Below are 19927 nucleotides of genomic sequence, written 5' to 3' on the forward strand. Positions count from 1 at the left end.
TTAAATCAGATAAGAGAAGAAAGAAGAAATATGTATTTATACTTTTCTAATTACATAATTACCTTTACCAGTGCTCCTTATTTTTTTGGGATGGTTTTTTCAAATTACTGTCAATGGTCAACTGCTTTCAGCCTGAAGAACTTTTTGGAATATTTCTTGTAAGTCAGGTCTGCTCCCAACAAATTCTGTTTTTGTTTATCTGGGAATGTCTTTATTTTGCTTTCATTTTTAAAAGGTAGTTTTATTTTCTTGGTTGACAGCTTTTTTCCCCCCTTTATGCCCCTGGTGATAAAGGGCATCTTGGATGGAAGTTCTTTTCTATTCTCAGTTGCTGAAAGTTGTTTCTAAGTCCTTCATACTTACCAATATATTTTCTATTTCTGGGTTTTCCATTGCTTTCTGTAGAACCGGATTTCTATCTGTTATAATTTTTCTAAGTAAGGAACTTCTTTTAACATGTCTAACTCTTCAGGTTGCTGAAGTCAAAGACCTTCAGCTTTTTTTTACACTAACAAATAGTTTTCTTTTAATATTTAAGTGATTTTTTGGATATATGTTCTAAGCTGCTTTTTTTGAGCACTTAATAAAGTGTCTTTGTCTTTTTGCCTTCATTGTTTCTGACAAGAAGTCAACTATTCTTTTTACCTTATATTCCTGTATTTAATGTGTCCATATTCTCTAGCTGCTCTCAAGATTTCCCTTTGTATTTGCTTTTCAGCTTGATGAGAATATATTTATCCAGATGCAGTTTACTGGCATCTTAGACCTTTGAGGTGATATCTTCCTTCAGCCTTGGAAATTCTCAGACATTATCCCTTTAGATATTCCTCTGTCCCACTCTCGCTCTTCTTGGTCTCTAGTGAAATATATGTTAGATTGTTTGATGTGTTCCACAGATCGTGGACACTGTGTGTGTGTGTGTGTGTGTGTGTGTGTTGATTGATTTTCAAACATTGTGTGTAAAAGAACAGAAGAGGTTGAGTAAATATTTTTTTCCCAGGAAAATTCATGTCATTCTTTCAGGGGTTGAGTCAATCTAATCTGTCATTGAGATGATCTGAGCTTTGCTGTTAAATTCAGTTCTATACAGGCTTTAATAAGTGTTTTGAGTACAGGATCACAACCTTTCCCCCATATTGCATGTCTGGAGGTTTTCCAGTCTTCCTATCAGACTTCAGCTTTCTTCTCCAGCTTGGACAACAGAGAGAGCTCTTGCTCCTCCCCTGCTCCTGCCCCAGACAGCTGTTGTCTGATAATCAGTCTAAAGCACAGAGTGCTGGGGCGGTGGGGGAGAATTTTCTCAGTTCTCCTATCCTTCCCTCAGACTTCACAGATCCAAAGCACCTGCTCCTCAGATGGGAGGCAAATCTCTGTTACCCTCTTACCACTCACCCAGCCACACGTGGGCACTCACTTATATCCAGTGTAAGGCTCAGAGTGCATGCAGGGTCTCAATTTTCCTGCTGTGCTCTTAGATTTGAGCAGATCTGAGGTGTCTATGCCTTTAAGGATGGTCTCTCAGCACTCTTGTCCGGCTTCCGAACTTTCTTGAATGCATCTGGTAAAGCCTACGGAGAAAGAATTAGTCAACAGGTAAGGACTCTCCTTGATTTGGGGCTCCCAGGGATTCAAAATAGCCATGCCAGACTGCACTTTATCTTTAAATATCTATGAAAAGTTAAACTGCCTTTTTCTTATGAACGTCTATGACTAAATCCTCCTCTCCCCATGACTCTACTGATGATGACTTTAGTTCATTGGATTTCTTCACAAACTCAGCTCTCCAATGGGCTCTAAAAAAACTATTATTTTGTAGATTATCTTGCATGTTCTTCCTGTTAGTTGGTCAGTAAAGTTATTGTGACTGTGTTCTAAGTGGAAGTGGAAAAAAAAATTTATAACCAATGTAGAAATAAAAATCACGTGGTTCTTATTTACAGTGGTGTCCACTGAAAAAAGAAGGTATAGGATTAAATTCAATTTCATGCAGGTAATTAGTTAAGGTGTCCAATAAATATTTTTCAAAGATACCAACTTTCAGCATTCCAATGATTAAATTTAGAATAATGAGAATAATAGACTGTAGATCTTTAAAACAATCAACTGTAAGCATTACTTCTCTGGAATATTTTTGGGGATGGACAACAGAAACCTGATACCATTCCTAGGGTTCTACAAGATGCTCAGGTCACATTTAGAATGTGTGTTGGATTCCGTGCTGCTACTTTCAGAGGAAAAATTATAGAATATTGTTGGTGATGGGGTGTGTGTGTGTGTGTGTGTGTGTGTGTGTGTGTGTTTGTGTGGAAAAGGAATGTTGGTCAGAATATAAAATGGCCTGGAAACTGTGCTATGAGGAGCAATTGAGAGAACCTCAGATATGTTCTTGAAAAAGAAGAAAAGTGTCTTTATATTTAAAGTTTTGTCTTGCGGAAGACTAGAATTAATTGTTACCAATCCTCTGCAATTATCGTCGTGGCACATAAATGTTCCTCTGAATTTTAGATTATTTCCTCAGAATATACATTTGTGAGTTAAATTATTGAGTGTACGCATGCTTAAGCCATGAGCTTACTACAAAATTACGCTGTAGAAAGGTGGAATAAGTTTTATTCCAATCAACAGTATATAAGTGTCTCTTCCACCATACCTTTACTTAGTATTTAGTATTTTCTTTTTAAATCTTTGTCAAATTGATAGGTTAAAAAAATGAAAAAGCATTAGGCTCCTTGTAGGACATTTACATTTTAGAATTTACTGTTTTATTTTTTGCCTTTCCATAGCTTCACTTTTGTTGTTCTTATTTCAAAGAAAAACTTCTGGGTTTTTATGAGGCAGCATGCAAACTTTCCATAGAGAAGAAACAATGAATCACATTTTCTGGGAATTCAGAGAAAAATCCGATTCTCTTTCTCTGCAAGGAACATTGTCACACCTCTGGCTCTTCTCTGAGTCCTGCCAGATGATCTACAGGTTGGGTCTAGAGCCTCTAACATCACACTGGGTAGTTGTGTCAGAGCCAGAGAGAGGCCTTTAATTGTCCATTTTCATTCTGAAACAATGGACCAACTTTTTCAGCTAGATCCCCAAGTGGGTAATTCTTTCTGAATAGTTTCAAATACTTGGGTTTTAGATTTAGATGGAGGATCCTAAGGGTTCAAACTGTGTTTAAACCCCGGGGAAATAGCAGAACTCACTATGGCAACTTCCAAGAATCTAGAACAGGTGTGATTATATTGCCTGGAGTTATTTTTGAAACATCTGCTTTTTAGTCTGGAGGTCATTGTGCCTAGTTCTGAAGCTGCTCAGGGAACTAGTTGTTGTGGTCTGAAGGCAGAGCACCACAAAGCATGGTTGCCAGGCAATTGTGACTATTGGCCTTGGGATACCCATGAGGCTTGCTTCTCTTTTCCTCCAAAGAATAGTCAGAATTTTTTTTATTCTGAGGCTTATGGACTAAAGGTATTTGAAAATAGACCTGTAGATTAGTGCTCATGGCTGGTTATCAAAATAAAACCTTCTAAAGGGGGTCTTTTGACCTGAATATTAAAGTAAGGAGTATGTCTCTTATTCTGTATCCCTTTGCTTGAAATTTACACTTAGAAGTAAAACCAAGATTTAAATAGCTACCAGGTTAATATACAACATTTTAGTTTTTTATAGAAAGAAGCCTCTGACAGCCTTTATACAGTTAAAATCTGATTTCCAAAACTGAAATTGTCTGTAAAAAGTGGCCTGACTCAGAAATGACCCAGTTAAAACTCAGGAACTTGAGACCACAGTCCTGATTCCTGGTACTTGCCTCTATTTTGCCAAGTACTCTCCTCTCTTTCTGACTCCAGGAATAGCAAACAGGTTGCAAGGAACTTGGCTGAAGAGAGGGAACACAAAGTCCCTCTTCTCCTGATTATTGTGCATTTGGCTTGGAGCAAGAATCTCTTTCCAAAGCAAAGATGACCTTTGCTTCCAACCTATCTATGTGGGTGGTTTTGGAAAAATAAAATCCATCCAATAGTTCCTACCAGGGCTGAAGGGGTTGGAGAAGGTACAAATCCTTTTATAGGGACATTTAAGGCTCAGAATAAAATAAATAAAAATGTGTACTAGAGGTAAAACACAGTAGCAGTGGAGGAGAGAAATTGAAAAGGATCAAATCAGAGTTAAAGAGGGTGGGAGAGAGCTTAAGAGGATGGCGATGAGGTCTACCCTCTGCTTTAGACAGGGCAGGATGATTTATGAGCTAACTACAGGCATAAGAGCCATAGAGCGTGGATATTTTGTAGTGGGACAAGGTAACAGAGTGCCCTCTTTTCTTCTACAAGTTGTCTGCCTGATTCAGGGTTGAAGGAGACAATAAAGTTATACACACGGTTGTGCTTCTTGCATTAAGACATTGTCGACTCTAAATAAGCACAACTTTTGTATTTGTAGTTTATTTGTATCTTTTACAAATATTTATAAAGTACTTCTACTTACAAAACATCATTCTAGGTGTACCAGGCACTGAGTGGTTCCCAAACATGAATAAGAAGTAAAAGAAACATATGTATGTCCATAAATAATAACCAGGAACAAACAAGGGGCAACATAGAGACATATTATAGGTGTGGCCTGGTATGGACATAGCCGGTCTTGAAGTTCAAGTTGTAAAGTGGTGATATGGGCTACCGAGCTGAAGATTGGACTGGAAAAAAGTTAGAAAGAAAACTTTTAAACCCTGTTCTTATGATGTGGTATGCATCCAAAGTCCTGTCCCCCTCTGGGGAAGGAAAGCAGGCCATATACAGAGCCATTTTTAATTCTAAATACATTTTTATAAAATGATTGGCTTTAGTCATTTTTTGCTAAGTTAGCCCTATTACTTATATAAATGGTTTTATAGAGGGGGTATTATAAACATATGTCAAAAACTTATTTGTTTTAGATACTTATCTTCTCATAAGTATTGATGTCAGTGTGTATTAACAATGATCATAATTGGTTTTGTTCTAAAAAGAGAGGTGTTCACAACTGTTAGCTATCCTTTTAGACTATATTATTAACTTATAGATATCAAATTCTTTCCTTAATCATTTGGAAGTTACATTCTGGAAGTCCATCTTCCTAACATCCACTTCCAGCTTCCCCTTTTGAAAGTTGTTTGCATCACTGTGTCAAGGGTTTCCCACTGAGGTCTGTCTTCTCATGGTTGTAACTCCAAGGCTTTCTGCTTATTCATCTTCCTCTCTTCATCTCAGACTTCATTTAGTCACAGGCCTTACTCCTCATCTGGAATCTAAAACCTACCCTAAAATGACACCAGTTGACTTTTCTTTCTTTATCTCTCCCCATTCTTCCAAATGTTTTCTGTAGTAAAGTATGAATTTCTACCCTTTGAACATATTCCTGATCTTCCATTTGTTTGGAGATATTTTCATACTGGATCCTCATACATGCTCAGAATCAGTCTGTCAGCTGTAGTTTTCACTGCACATCCATCTGGCTCTTCCTGTCTGATCCAGCCTTCACCTGCCCCTACTTGTTGACTGCCCAGCTGCTTGGAAGAAGCCCCAGGGTAGCCTTTACCATCGTGAGAACACCATGCCTTTGTCAAGAGGGACCCTTTAGAATGGTTCCCGTATTTCCATTCTTCAAGCATTTAAATGGTGCTGGGGTTTTGCAGCATAAGAAGCAGGAGAGAGGATCAGACTGCCTCCTTGACCCTTCTATTATACTTTTTTACTTGGACACCCCGGACTCACAAACTCACAAATATTTCCATCAGCTTCAGCCTCTAAACCTCTGTATTAATTCCCTATGTCTGTCATAACACATTACCACAGATCTGATGGTTTGAAACAACAGAAGTACAAAACTAAGGTGTTGAAAGGGCTGCACCTTCTCCAAGGATCTTAGGGAACAACCCATTCCTTGCCTCTTCTAGCTTCCAGAGGCTCCAAATACTCCTTGGCTTGTGGCTGCATCACTTCAATTTCTGCCTTTGTGGTCACATTTCACTCTTTTATATGTCTCTTTGCTGTGTTTCTTTTATAAGGACACTTGTCATTGGATTTAGGGCCCATCTAGATAATCCAGGATATCTTATCCAAAGATTCTTAACTTAATTTGTCTTAAAATTAAAATGGTCTACAAGACCCTTTCTCCAAATAAGCTCACATTCATAGGTTCTGGTGATTTGAACATAGACATATCTCTTGTGTGGGGGGAGTCACCATTCAACCCACTACAATGGCTCCTTCTATAGGAGGCTCAAAATCATAAAAAGGCATCTAGTGAAGAAGGAGGCCACTCTACCCAGTGTCATAACAACCAGCTCTGTGTTTTCCTTTTCTCCATGAAGAGTCCTTTGCAAATCAAAAATTCATCTTCCCTCTTCCAATTACCTAAAATAACTTCCTATGTACACGAAGTAAGACAAACAAATCCCAATTTGGTGTGAGGAAGGGGTAGAGAAAACAGGAGATAAAGAAGCAGAATTAAAACAGAGGAGAAGGAAAGCCAAACTTTTAATCAGAAAGTCAAAAATATATGTCAATATATATAAAACAAATTCTTAACAAAATAAGAGACTGGATGGCAAAATTAGTGTCTAGGAGAGTTATGCCACACGTGCCACACATGACAGTGTGAGGCATGGGATAGTCTGAGCCGTTAGGAATTTGTCTAAAAGTAGAAACTGGGCACTGGGATGCTTAACATTTATTGTGATGATGGGTACAACATCTTAAAAAGCTATTTATTCATGGTCTGCAGCGCCAGATAAAAATTCCTTGAGTAATAAGATAATGAGTCATATATAAGCCTAAAGGAACACATTTTCCAATAAGTGATGTACAGGTATTTACATGCATATGTATGTGTAAGTTAATTATTAAAAACACATGTGAGAATATTTTAGGGGAGCTTAAAATAATGTATAATCCTGCCTTGGTTGTATGTTTTATCATACCTCAATTAAATAAGCAGTCTTGAACGTATCTTACCCCTAAGTTATAATTTTCCTGTTAGTATCTAGTGGCATCAATTCTGAGAAATACTTAATAAATCTGAATGAATTATTATAACCTTTATTATCAGTGCCCCAAAGGATTTGGGTATAAATCTAAAAAGCTAACTACAAAAGAGTATAAATATACAGGTACCCTAGTAATAAATCATTCACTACCCATACACTACATCAGTGGCAGTCCATAAAAATTTTAACTGCACAAGTTGTACCTTTGCCTCAAAATACAGCCCCTCGCTGTTCGGGTTGTAGACAGTGGACGAGCAGCAGAAGCAAGAGCTGGGAGCCAGTTAGAAATGCAGAATCTCAGTGCTCCCACCCTGTACTTAATAAATAAATGATCCATGTACATATCTCTCTTTCTAACGTGTTATCTATTAAGGACCTCTCCTCTCACTCCCTTGAACTTAACATTTTGTCATTCCTACTTTTTATTTTTATTTCAACTCAATGGAACATGTGCCATTTTCTCAAAACAGTAAAATAAAAAGAGAGAATTATAAGAATGATGTTACTCAACTAATATTCTCTATTTAATATTTATTTTATTTAGATCCTCCGATTATTGAAGGAAATATGGAGGCAGCAAGAGCAGTGGATTTAATCCCGTGGATGGAATATGAATTTCGTGTGCTAGCAACCAATACATTGGGTATAGGAGAGCCCAGTATACCATCAAGCAAAATTAAAACAGATGGTGCTGGTATGTAGAAGAAACTTTTTAAAATTTAAAAGGTTTATAAATTCAGTGACACTTTAGCATATAATTGAATGTATTTGGAAATAATGCTCTGAGGTAAGTACTTTATCTAAAAAATGTGTGTATATGTATCTCACACAGGGGTGTGCGTTGTGTCAAGACAGTCAAAAACCAAAAGAGAAAATATAAAGCTTTAGAATATTCTTACATAATTAATGGAAAAGAGGTAAACAGAGGCAACTATATGATCCACTGAACACCACTTAAATGAAGTTGGTGTTTAGAATATAAACTTTAATGTAAATTGTGAGTCTTAACCAGGCAGAGTCATGGTTAAGCAGATTCCATGATTTAGAAGGCTCACAATTTGTTTTCTCTCTCAAAGACATGGATAACCGAACAGCCACGTGGATGGAGGGTATGGGCAGGAGAGCAGGGTGAGCCTGGCAAGGAGGGAATGTGATGGGGTCTCTTGGATCTATACCACCTGGGGAGTCAGAGCATCTCAGAAATAGCTATAATGTGTTCTTTTAATATTAGGTGTCACTCTAAATGTGCTCTTTTATCACAGCTCAACCATGGCTATTCTTCCAATTTAGGTTCACATTTTTATGCTAAATACCAACTCCATTTTAATAGCCTTTTATACAAGAAATACCCCACTCTGTTTTCCTTCACCCTTGAATTTCTAGGCAAAAATATCGTTCTGATTCTAATAATAACTCTTCTTTATTATTCCCTGTCTATGAAAAAGAAAATGTTTTGTAGACTCTCTGAGTTTATTTTTACTGCGCCTTGCCAAACTTCAGTGCTTTATTTGGGGGAAAATGTTTTAAATGGATGACAGAATGCCATTAAATTTCTGCTGTGATATCTTAATATCACTTATCCACATTTCTGGCTATGTCAATTCCTTGGCCTAACTTCTAAATAGAATTATGAATTGTACTGTCTTTAGTTTTTAGAGCCAAGTTATTCACAGAGACTGCCATCAATAAATTATCTCTTAAAGTTTCATGTAATTTCATGTAATTTATCAGATAAAACTGTTGATTCTGTAATAAAGGAAGAACAGAAACACTAAAATACTGATCTGTGCTGAGCATTTTCAGATACATTTCAGTTAATCCTCACAATAATATTTTGAGGTAGGTATTACAATCCAGTGCTCATTAATAGGCAGTAGACTCAGAAACACTGAACAGTTTACCTAGGTTAATATAACTACTTGCAAGATTCAGAATTCAAACACAGACCTGATACATTCAACTTTCTCTCTTAAAGGTGTTTTCTCAAGCAGGACTCCTAAACACACAGCCATTTATATGAACCTTTATTTTTGCGTTCTAGTAGAAGCTCATATTTCATTCTAAGTTACAGAGCTAGATATGACTTAAACACCGTTTTTTGTTTTACTATATCCACCTGTGAAATGAACACAATTGTTCCTTTTTCTCTGCCTTGCAGAAATCTCATTAGGATACGGAGGTAATATATGTTGCAGCTTTAGAGAACACAGATACCACATAGCCAGGATCCTTGTGTTTGTTTGGTTTTGATTATTCCCTAGAGCCTCCTATGTTTGTAATAGAAGTTTCTGTGTGATGGACTGAACACAGTTGCCCTTTCTTGAAAAACAAAAATAAAAAGGAACTGGCACATTATCTGACTGGTGGTCTCAACCACATAATTCATGCTGAGAGACCATGCACTTGCTTTGATATAACAAGTATTCATTTTCAAAATAAAATTGCAAAAATATCAAATGATTAAGTTGGTCTAAGCAAACTTATTTCAGTTAAAAATTATAACATGCTTATCTCAGATATAGGCCTTTTTTTATCTCATTGAGCTTGGTTAATTTTCTGTGATCTGTTGACTAGCACAATATGAATTAATTCTGATCCAAAAAACAACATTGTTCATGGGGAGGGAAGATACTTTCTCTGGCATTGATGATAGGAGTAGACCCTCCCCGCTGTTACCAAAAAATTGTAGGAACTCTGTTCCCAAAAAATTATGTATTATTTATTTCAAAAATGATTGCTTTAGTATACTTCGGTTGATTGTCTGGACAGAATTATAAGAACTTGGATTTTTTTTTTAATCTCAGTGTATATTTGATTAAATTAAATGTTTTTAAGAACAGCAACAGCAAAACATGTTTCAGAAAGAAAGATTCAATCTGATTCTTTCATCTGTGAATCTATAAATATAATTTATATTTAGTATCATATTTAGAAGATAAGAATACTTTTTGATGTGCTTGCTACCTGTAGTTTGTATGTAACTCTGAAGACTTTCCAACTTTAATGTCTTCTTATCTTTAGAATGCTGGGAAAAATTTGTTTTAGTGATATCAAACCTAAAATTTTGGTAAGGTTGTTACTTTCAACTAACAACTTTTGACATCACCTTCATTAAGCATGACCTCTAACATGTTTGCTCAAATGGTATTTTGTTAAGGAATTAATTCTCCCTCTAGTGTACTTGGAAAATAACTTCTCTTAACGGCCTTCACACACAAAACAAACATATGAAGTGATAACGGTCTTATTCACAATGCAAGATTTGGCCCAATCGTGATATAATAAGATGATGCCTTCCTTTCAGTTGTGAAAAAATAAATCCTATAACCTCTAATACATTTGTTAATCTTTCATAAGAAAATATTTTTGGATCCTTTATTAATCAAGTTTTGTGGCTACTATCATTTATGCACTTGCTATATGTTATCACAGAGTGTTAAATTCTCTACTTGCATTGCTCCACTTAATTCCCAGAATGACTTTATGCAACTGGTATTATTTATCCTAATTTTACAGACAAAGAAGTCAAGATTACACTTGGTTAATGTGAAGCAGAGCTAGTATTCAAATTCAGGGCTTTGCAATTCTAAAAGCTTCATTCCTAAATAATTTTCTAGGAGGGCAATATGCAGTATTAAAGCTCTGAGACACTGATCCTTTAGTAGAATACTGGTTCCATCATTTAAAACTCTGTGATTAGAGGCATGTTACTTAACCACTCTGAGCCTCAGGTTTCTCATCTCTAAGTGGAAATTATTTATCTTATGAATATTTTTATGATTAAAAACATGTAAGGAAAGCAAAGTTAGTGCTGTCTAGTGCATAATATTTTCTGAATAAAATTTTTATTATGCCATTAATGCTCATTTTAAGCTTTAATATGCTTATAAGAAAATATTGATCACCTCTTTTGGCAATATATTTCCATTTTTATTAACATAAAAGAGGATCATATAATTTCATGTAATTTTAATCATCTTAAAGGAATAATTTATATATTTAATACAATACAATCCAACAGACTTTCTCTTTAATTTCTGTTTTTCATTTCATCCTGTTTTTGAAAAATTGAATATTCATAAAATTGGACATTTACATTTTTTATCCTTACAAAAAAATAAAAATACTTTCTGAAACAGGGGGATGTTTGTCTTGTCACGTACCATTATAACAACTCTCTAAGAGATGCCAGCATATGTTATGTGGGATAAAGGCTGGTTCCCATTTGATGGAAAGGTTGCTCCTGTGCCTCATTATACTGATTGAAAGACAGGACATTATCTAGTGCGGCATATGCCCTTATCTGTCCAATTACTTAATTTTAAGATTGCCAGGCACAGTTGGGTATATTCTTTGGTTTCAGACAAGTACATTATAAAATGGATGGCCCCAAATGAAGAATTAGAAGATGTGTTTGTAATCATTGTAACCCATTTAATTTTGACTGTAAATAAGAGATAACAGAAGCATCCTTCAAAGTGATGTGTCATTGTAAGACATACCCCCATAGCTAATAGCTCTGCAGGTGCAGTTGGTAAGTCGATATCCTAAAATGGTACATTCAGGTTTGTTTTGACAACTTTGCTATTTATTTGCCAGATCAAACTAAGAAGGAAAAGAGAAAAAATAACATAACACTGTAATCAGCACTTTCATACTATGTAGAGAGCTTTAATTTCATGTCTAATGAAGCTATTTGGCTGTGTCATTTATTTTTATTTTTATTTTTTTAGATATGTTTGATAAAGGAGGAGGATGGTGCTAAGAACATGTTTTATAGCTAGTAAGGTGCTATGTTAAAGTTAGCAGCTGTCACTAGTTATGTAATAGAAAAATCTTTTTTTTTTTTTTTTAAAGAAGCAAAGAGTGTAGATTTTTAAGCCATCAGGAGGCCTGAGTTAAAGTTGCAGCTTCTCTACATGTGAGTAGTGTGACCTGGGCTAGTTAACTAACTACTTTTGGGACTCATTTGACTATTTTATAAAAAAAGAATAATGCTACTTTTCTGTATATTTATTTTAAAGTGCTGACCTGAGTATCCAATTAGGTACGATATGTAAAAATCATTTCTAAGTCCTAGATGAGTCTTTTAATAAGCTGGGCTTTTTTATTCATTTATTCATTCATCCATTCATCCAGCAAACTTCTACTAGGGATTTTTAACACATTGAGGATATTTAACACACTGAATTAAAACCAGTTGTACATATTTAATTTTACTACACTAGCGTCTTCAGGACCAGAATCAGATTTTATTCATATTGTTAACTTTAGTGCTTAACACAACACAGTGTCTATAACTGGTACTTAAAATTATTTATAGAAGGAAAAGAGAGGAACAAGAAGGGAAAGAGGATGGTTCTTGCAATTGTAAGTTAATAGAGGATAATGAAAAGTGATCAAACCTACTGTGATATTTGCATATTAAAATTTAGAAAAATATATTACCAAATATAATTTGTTTTGTTTGAAACAAGGTTAACATATGCATTAGATGCTTTTGTTTTTAATACACTGAGATAAACTAGGAAGTGTTCATTCTTTCATTTAAGTGAAAAATCCATAATCAGTTTGGGTTCTTTATAATAAATTTACTATGCAATATGCTTATTTCAGTTTGTAGCATTCTTTTCTGCCCATCTAAACATTCCCCCAGATGACTTGTGTTTAGACTATCATTCTATTGAGCAGTTAACGAATTTACTCTGCTACGTCCATTTAACTTTCCTGTTTGAGAACAAAATCTAGATTAATAAGCAAACTACAATTTTGGCCTGATAAGATCTAAAGACATTAATGTTTTTGTGAACAATTTCAGACCCTATATAATTTTTACCTGGGAAGAGCATCAATTTAACATGGTAGATGCATAAAGAATGTTAGCAATCTGATCCACCATCAGAGCAGGAGGAGATCATAAGAATTATGAAGAACTCATTTGAATATCCAAATATTATACAGTTAATTTGATTTTATTAATGACTTCAGAAAGAAAATGTATTTATAGATAGAATAAAAGCAGATGTAAGGCTTTAATCCCTTTGTTTATCTAGACCCTAGAGCATTACTTACATACCATTTTGAATCTCTTACTAAAAAATTTGTTTTAAATCACAGTGAAATTCTGATGCAAATTGAAATGAGAAGCTGCATTCATGGTAACTTTATTTCTGTAAAACTGGAAAGCAATAATTAACAAAAACTGAGTAGTCCATATATTTTAAATCAAGGGCCTTTCTTCCTATACTCCATGATTTTTATAATTTAGGATTTGTCACAGGGCAGTTTGTACATTGTTAAATAAAACACCAAAGCCCCAAATGTTGCTTATATGCAAATATTTAAGCATTCAAATTTACAAGTAAAATTGGCAACAGTTTCTTTTCATAGGAAAGAATAATCATGACATTGGCTTGATTTTCTTTTTAAATATTTTTTAGATCTACAACTGAAATACAAAAGCCTTCCTATAAACATCATTAAGGAATCATTATTAGACTGAAATCATTGCAAAAAGACAAGTTTAAAAGCCTCACTATTTTAAATTGTTTATTCATTGTTAATTCAAGAATTTTGTATTTTTCCTAAGTATTTGTTTAAATTCTTTTTAATAATTTATTGTTAAGAGAAAGTCTATTTTGCTCACTGTCAGATGCCCTGGAGCCTAAAGTTAAGTAAACTTCCTTGTGCTCAGGGTGATTTACTTCCCTGAAAGGAATCAGTATTTGGCCAAGTCCTGTTTTCTGCAGGGCTGAATACAAATACAGAGTAGTTAGGTATTCAGATACATGTCAAATATGTAGGTTATATGCCAATTCCACTTGTGAAAAAATGTCCCTTAGCTCCTAAAGCTACAAATGAACATTCAAAGCTTAAAGAAGGAAATTAAAATATAAAACACTCTATTATTCCAAGTAAGATATAAAACACTCTATTAAGAGATATAGCTAGGGCTTCCCTGGTGGCGCAGTGGTTGAGAGTCCGCCTGCTGATGCAGGAGACATGGGTTCATGCCCCAGTCGGGGAAGATCCCACATGCGGCGGAGCGGCTGGGCCCGTGGGCCATGGCTGCTGAGCCTATGAGTCCGGAGCCTGTGCTCCACAACGGGAGAGGCCACAACAGTGAGAGGCCCACGTACCGCAAAAAAAAAAGGAAAAAGAGTTATAGCTACCTTTATTTCTGTGCTTTTGTTCTGTCTTATTTTCAGCATTGTGAACTCAATGGATGATCTTTGAGGAGGAAAATAATCTTGAATCATCACTTATTTGAAATGTGTTAGACCTGAAACTAAAAGTGACGAAATGGGAAAAATATTCACTCTAACATAAACATATTCTATTTTTAGCTCTGTTCTAAATAACAAAGGTTAATATTGATTATAATTTAAAAGATTATAGTGAAATGCTTTGGCAAATAATACTTGTCCTGAGGAAGGCAATATTTGATTCAACAAATTGCAATATAATAAATTAAATTATTCTAGAGTTATTTTTGAAATTATTTGCCTGTGACCACAATATTTGTACTTAAACACAAAATTTGATTTATTCATTGATTATAAGACATGTTCTTTGTTTCTGTATAGCATGTAAAATATTAACCTCAGAATATGAGATATGGGGCTTAAAGGGTTTCCAGCAGTATTTTAATGTCCCAGCCTTCAATATGTATTTCATCTAAAGTGCTACAAGTAAATTACCTTTTAACACCCCCATGCACTCAATTTAATTTCTAACACTCAAGTGGTGACAGTTAATAATAAATAATAAAATAATAAAATAAAATAGAATAATAAAATATAATGTCTCAAGCTTCACATTAATTTCTTAATCAGGAAAGGAAACCATATAGTTTTATAGATATAAAGAAAAGCCTGTATTTTGTTTGTTTCTGTGCAATTAATGTGCATAGTTCAGCAAAGAATTTATGTGGCTAACATAGAGGAAGTTTTGAAGTATTTATCTGTGAATCACAATTACATGTTAGGATCTGTAACTCAGTAAATGAGTACTCTGTAGAAGGTGTGACAGTTTCCTTTAGGGAAGGACTATTTGGGGAGTCATGGAAGAACTGACATGTCATCTGTTCTTTAACATGTTAAAAGAGCTGGGAATGATATTTCAGACTGAACCACAGCGGTTGTGTGGGAAAATGTATGTCCTCAGTAAAAACATGGTCTTCACCTGCGTAGCTGGGTAGCTGGTCTCCAACTGCCTGGAGTGCAGGAACAAACTATGCTTTAGTATTATCTGTACAACTCCAATTAGATGCAAATCCAATAAGGTAAAGGCTACAATAAGGTAGAGTACACAAATCTGATAAGATATAGCACCCACCTTGAAGGACTTCCAAGGAGAGAGAATAACTTGGAGAAAAACAAAGAGGCCATTGCACTTGGTAGTTAAAAGAAATTTTGTGATTTTTGAGAGAGTGATTTCAGTAATATGAAGTGGAACCAGATTATGGGTTGTTAAAAAGTGATTATGGAGTGAAGTATAAAAATAGTCATATATCATTCTTTGCAGTTCAGTGACAGGAAAGGGTGAGATTAAGAGGAAAACAGTATTACAGGATGATTTTTAAGGCTGGAGAGACTGAAAAGGATAGTCATTACAGTAGAGACTGAAAAATAGAAGGATAATATAAAAAGATGGAAGTAGGTGAGAACCGGAGTCACTGATGGGACAGGGTTCCAGAAGAGATTTAGGCATTGAAAATAAGAGCATAAGAACAGCATCAGTTTTCTGTTTCCAAATATCTCAGGGAAGCATAATCCTATGTTAATGCACATGCACTGTTTCTTAACAGTTATTTGTAGATTGAGGCATAAAACTAACACAACAGTGAGTTGTTAGGTCATAGAGTTCAAAGCAAGCTGTGAAATATTTAACCAATAAAATACGTCTAATCTTTCAAAACCATATTAAATAAATGGACACAGAAAAAAAAAGATGGGAAGGCAAATTTGCTTCACTACTTTGTTGAAGGAAACTAGTACATTTCCTGTGGCACTGAACCAATTCTTTTCTTGGCAGTAAAACATTATTACAGCAACTATGCGGCATTGGATCATGTGTGCAGCTTGTCTTTCCTGGTGAAAGAAAACATGTACAGTCTCTAAGTGAATAAGAACTCTAACATAAGAAAATAATTACAGGGCCTCTCATTTGTAGCTTTGTTTATTTGTTTCAGCACCTAATGTGGCTCCTTCAGATGTAGGAGGTGGGGGTGGAAGCAACAGAGAACTGACCATAACATGGGCGGTAAGTGCTAAGAAGTTGCATATGTTAATAGGCTGCTTTACCTACACTTAATATCAAACCCATTTTGCTTCCTGAAATAAATTGAAATAAAAGACAATGCCCCAAACCCAAACAAGAATAAATTACTAAAATTATTTTTTTTTCTTAAATGCATGCCAGATTTTACCTGGCTTACTATGGCTTAGTGCAATTCTTATACCAAAACAGATTATTGATGCTAAAGTATCTGTAGGTTTAAAGATTAAACAAACATTCAACTCTCTCATTCCAGAGATATTTTGTACTCTCTGTGGCCTGGTAACCCAATTGCAATTCACATTTGCTCTGGACTTTCAGAACTCCAACGATTCAGTTAAAAAATCTTTTGTATCAGCATCTGTTTTAAAATTGGAGCTTGCTTTCTCACTTGAGACTTACTTTCATCACCATGTGTAATCTATCATTGGTCAGTCTTAGAAGTCCCCCCAAATGACTTGTTATTAAGGTGTCCAAAACACTGTATTAAATTTTTATGACCCAAAGGGGAGTTTTTTTTTCAGAGACTATGATGTCTGGAAAACAATGCGTCTTAGCTGAATTTTTGAAGTGAGAGAGATACTGGGGTTGGGAAAGGCTTTGGTAACATAGATTTTCCTGAATTAGACATCTGGCATTTATCTAGGTAACATGTTTTGTATAGCTCTATGTATCCGTTAAATATTTTTAGTATTTAATTACTGCAGAAAGTCAAAGAACACAACTAAGGCTCCAAAGGATTCTGAGAACTACAGGAAAAATGACAGGTTTTATTCTTTACATGAGTTAAATTGATTTATATAATAAATGGATATTTAGCAGAAATTGACTTCACTCTGTGCTCTGTAGTCATATTTTATACTTGGCATTTAAATCACATTTTTAAGTAAGGTTTAGAAAAAAATTGCCTTTTCTTCATTCAAATCTCAAATGATTTGTCAGTTCTAGTGTCAGTGTATCACACAAAAGTAAAGATATTGGAAAAATTTTAACATCTTCCTCCTTTCTTTAGGCTTGATTTTCTTAAACTGTGTAGATATGTGTGTCACAGTAAGATGAGGAGCTTGTCAAAAAATTCGGAATTGGGAATTCCTATTTCAAAAATTTGAAATCAATTCTCTGAGACTAGGGCCTGAGAATCACTAATTTTTGAAAACTCCATAGCTAATTCTGGTCTACTAAATTGCAAAAACTAAGTATAGAACTATCAATAAGAAAAAATATTTAAATTATGGTGGGAATGTTAGGCTATTCTATTAATAATGTAAAATCATATTTTGTACATCCTTGTGGTCATGCTTCAGGATTTCTATATTGTGCAACCAAGAACAACTTCTTTTCCCTTTGAACTTTGTACATTTACAGACATTCCTGTTTAACCTATGGATATTCAAGCTACTATGCTGTATTTAGTTCAAGGTTTTTCCTCAAGACACTGTAACTTTGATATTCTGGTGAAAAAAGTCAATATACAATGGGCACATTTACTTTATTGGCTAAAAAAGACTAAATGATGGATACTCAGTAGAACTTGCTTTGAGTCAGTATTTATAAATAATGGATTGTTAGGGCTGACACAGACTTCTTTATTGAGCAATTGTTATATAACAATAACTGTGAGAAAATAATGCAAAACAGAGCTCTTACTTCAGCCCTGGAGTCAGACGGTACCCATAGCCAGCCTCCTACAGATCAGTGCAATGTTATCCCTTCCTCCTTTCGCATTCTTTTTCCTCTGACCAGTTTCTATTGCTTGGTTACAATACAGATATTCCAGAGTATTGTTAACTGTCTTACCATAGCCTTTCAACTCTAAAGAAATTCATTTACTTATCCATTGAATAAATACTACTTGAGGCTTTGTTCTAGAGTCTAGGTAAATGAAACTGACAATAACCCTGCCCTCATGAAACTTATGTTATACTAGTGGAGAGAGACAGTAAAGTAGACAATAAGTAGAATATGTAGTGTAGATCATTATTTTTGTATTAAAGAGAAAAAAATAAAGTGGGGGGATTCTATATGGATTATTGCAGAGTCTTGAAATGGCAGATCCTGTGGCCAGGGAAAACATCAAGTGTTTTTTTAACCTCAAGAAAGTGAGAGAGGGACCTTCTGACAAATAGGAAAGCATCCTAGAAGGAAGGAACTGAAAGTAAAAAAGCCCAGAGTCGGAGCCCCCATGGGGTGTTCCAGAAATAACGAATTTGGTAAATGAAGTCACCACACGTTGGAGCACATTTGTGCCCTGGCCTTTTCAGGCAGCTCTCACTTATGAACTAAGAATGTTTTTACAGAAAGCATGCTTCCATGTGTAGCATATTTATTGTTTGCATAGGATTTTCCCCGTGTTAACCGTATTGCTTAAACCTATTAAATATTTCAATTTCTATTCAGCCTTTGTCAAGAGAATACCACTACGGCAACAATTTTGGTTACATAGTGGCATTTAAGCCATTTGATGGGGAAGAGTGGAAAAAAGTGACAGTTACTAACCCAGATACTGGCCGCTACGTTCATAAAGATGAGACCATGCGCCCTTCCACTGCATTTCAAGTCAAAGTCAAAGCTTTCAACAACAAAGGAGATGGACCATACAGCCTCACAGCCGTCATCCACTCCGCACAAGATGGTAGGTGAAAGAAAGACCCCACTGACCTGATGAGGGATTGTTTCTCCAGTAGGCATTTTGTTTGCTGTCTTTCGAGCCTACTTATTAAGATCTTTTTAAAATACCACACATTTCGTAAATGAGTTAGTAAATTTTGAGCCAAATTAAAATGTCAGTCTCTTTATTTAAATGACAGGAACGTTGCCAAAATCTCTTTCATTCTTTAGATCATGTTTATGGTAGTTAGGAAATCTCCACTAAAATCCTTGGATTAGACGGCTGTTCCTGGACTCTTGACTATAATTTTGCAGTCAGAAATTCTCCAGACTTGATGGAATCTTAACATACACTTTTTTTTGATAAAATTTCTCCTTTTAACTCAAAATTGTGTATTGTATCATTTATGTAACTTCTTTTGTCATTACAGTAGCATGCTAGAATTTCATTAAAGTGAACTTAGGCATAATTCTATGAAAAAGGAGTCAGAAAGCAAGTTGAAATTTTTTTCTTGGAAAGAAAAAAAGATATCTGAAAGGCTATTCAGGGGAAAAAAAATACAGATACTGGCTCTTTGTTTTTCTAGAAACTTTAACTGAACTGAGCATGCTTCTGGAGGACTTTATATATCTCTGCTAAATGATACGTATTTTTATATTAAACTTAATTACGTTGATTTCTATGATTTCCCATTTAAGCTGCTACACTTTTTTATTATTTATTTTCCTATTTAAAAAAGTAAGACTTCCTTATTATACCTTTGTACTCACATGCATTATGCAAATAATTAATGGCTAGAAAGGCAAGTAGAGATTTTCGTTGCCTTCTGACCTAACACATTTGTGCTTGGACAAGTTTCCCTTTGCACATGTGTGAGAAGTAAAAATGGAAGGGTTTTAAAACTTAAAACTATGTGAAGTACTCTTCTGATCTCTTAGAGGAAAAACACTATCTATTAATTTACCCAATTTACACTAATTTTAGTCCACAATAAACATTTAGCTATCCCTTAGAATTTATGCTCT

The 19927-nt window shown here is 34.9% G+C and overlaps 1 protein-coding gene across 6 annotated transcripts in view; it reads left to right on the forward strand.

The window, feature by feature from the left end:
* The window catches only part of CNTN1 (contactin 1), a 377545-nt gene that overhangs the window by 293961 nt on the left and 63657 nt on the right, over positions 1 to 19927 (forward strand). For all 6 annotated transcript variants that reach the window (XM_004283468.4, XM_033412353.2, XM_033412352.2 and 3 more), the window contains 3 exons: positions 7560 to 7709; positions 16209 to 16279; positions 18692 to 18926. In XM_004283468.4, coding sequence (XP_004283516.1) covers positions 7560 to 7709; positions 16209 to 16279; positions 18692 to 18926 — 456 coding nt within the window. The remainder of the gene's footprint in view (positions 1 to 7559; positions 7710 to 16208; positions 16280 to 18691; positions 18927 to 19927) is intronic.

The sequence above is a fragment of the Orcinus orca genome, chromosome 11 (genome assembly GCF_937001465.1).
Source record: "Orcinus orca chromosome 11, mOrcOrc1.1, whole genome shotgun sequence".
Lineage (NCBI taxonomy): Eukaryota > Metazoa > Chordata > Mammalia > Artiodactyla > Delphinidae > Orcinus > Orcinus orca.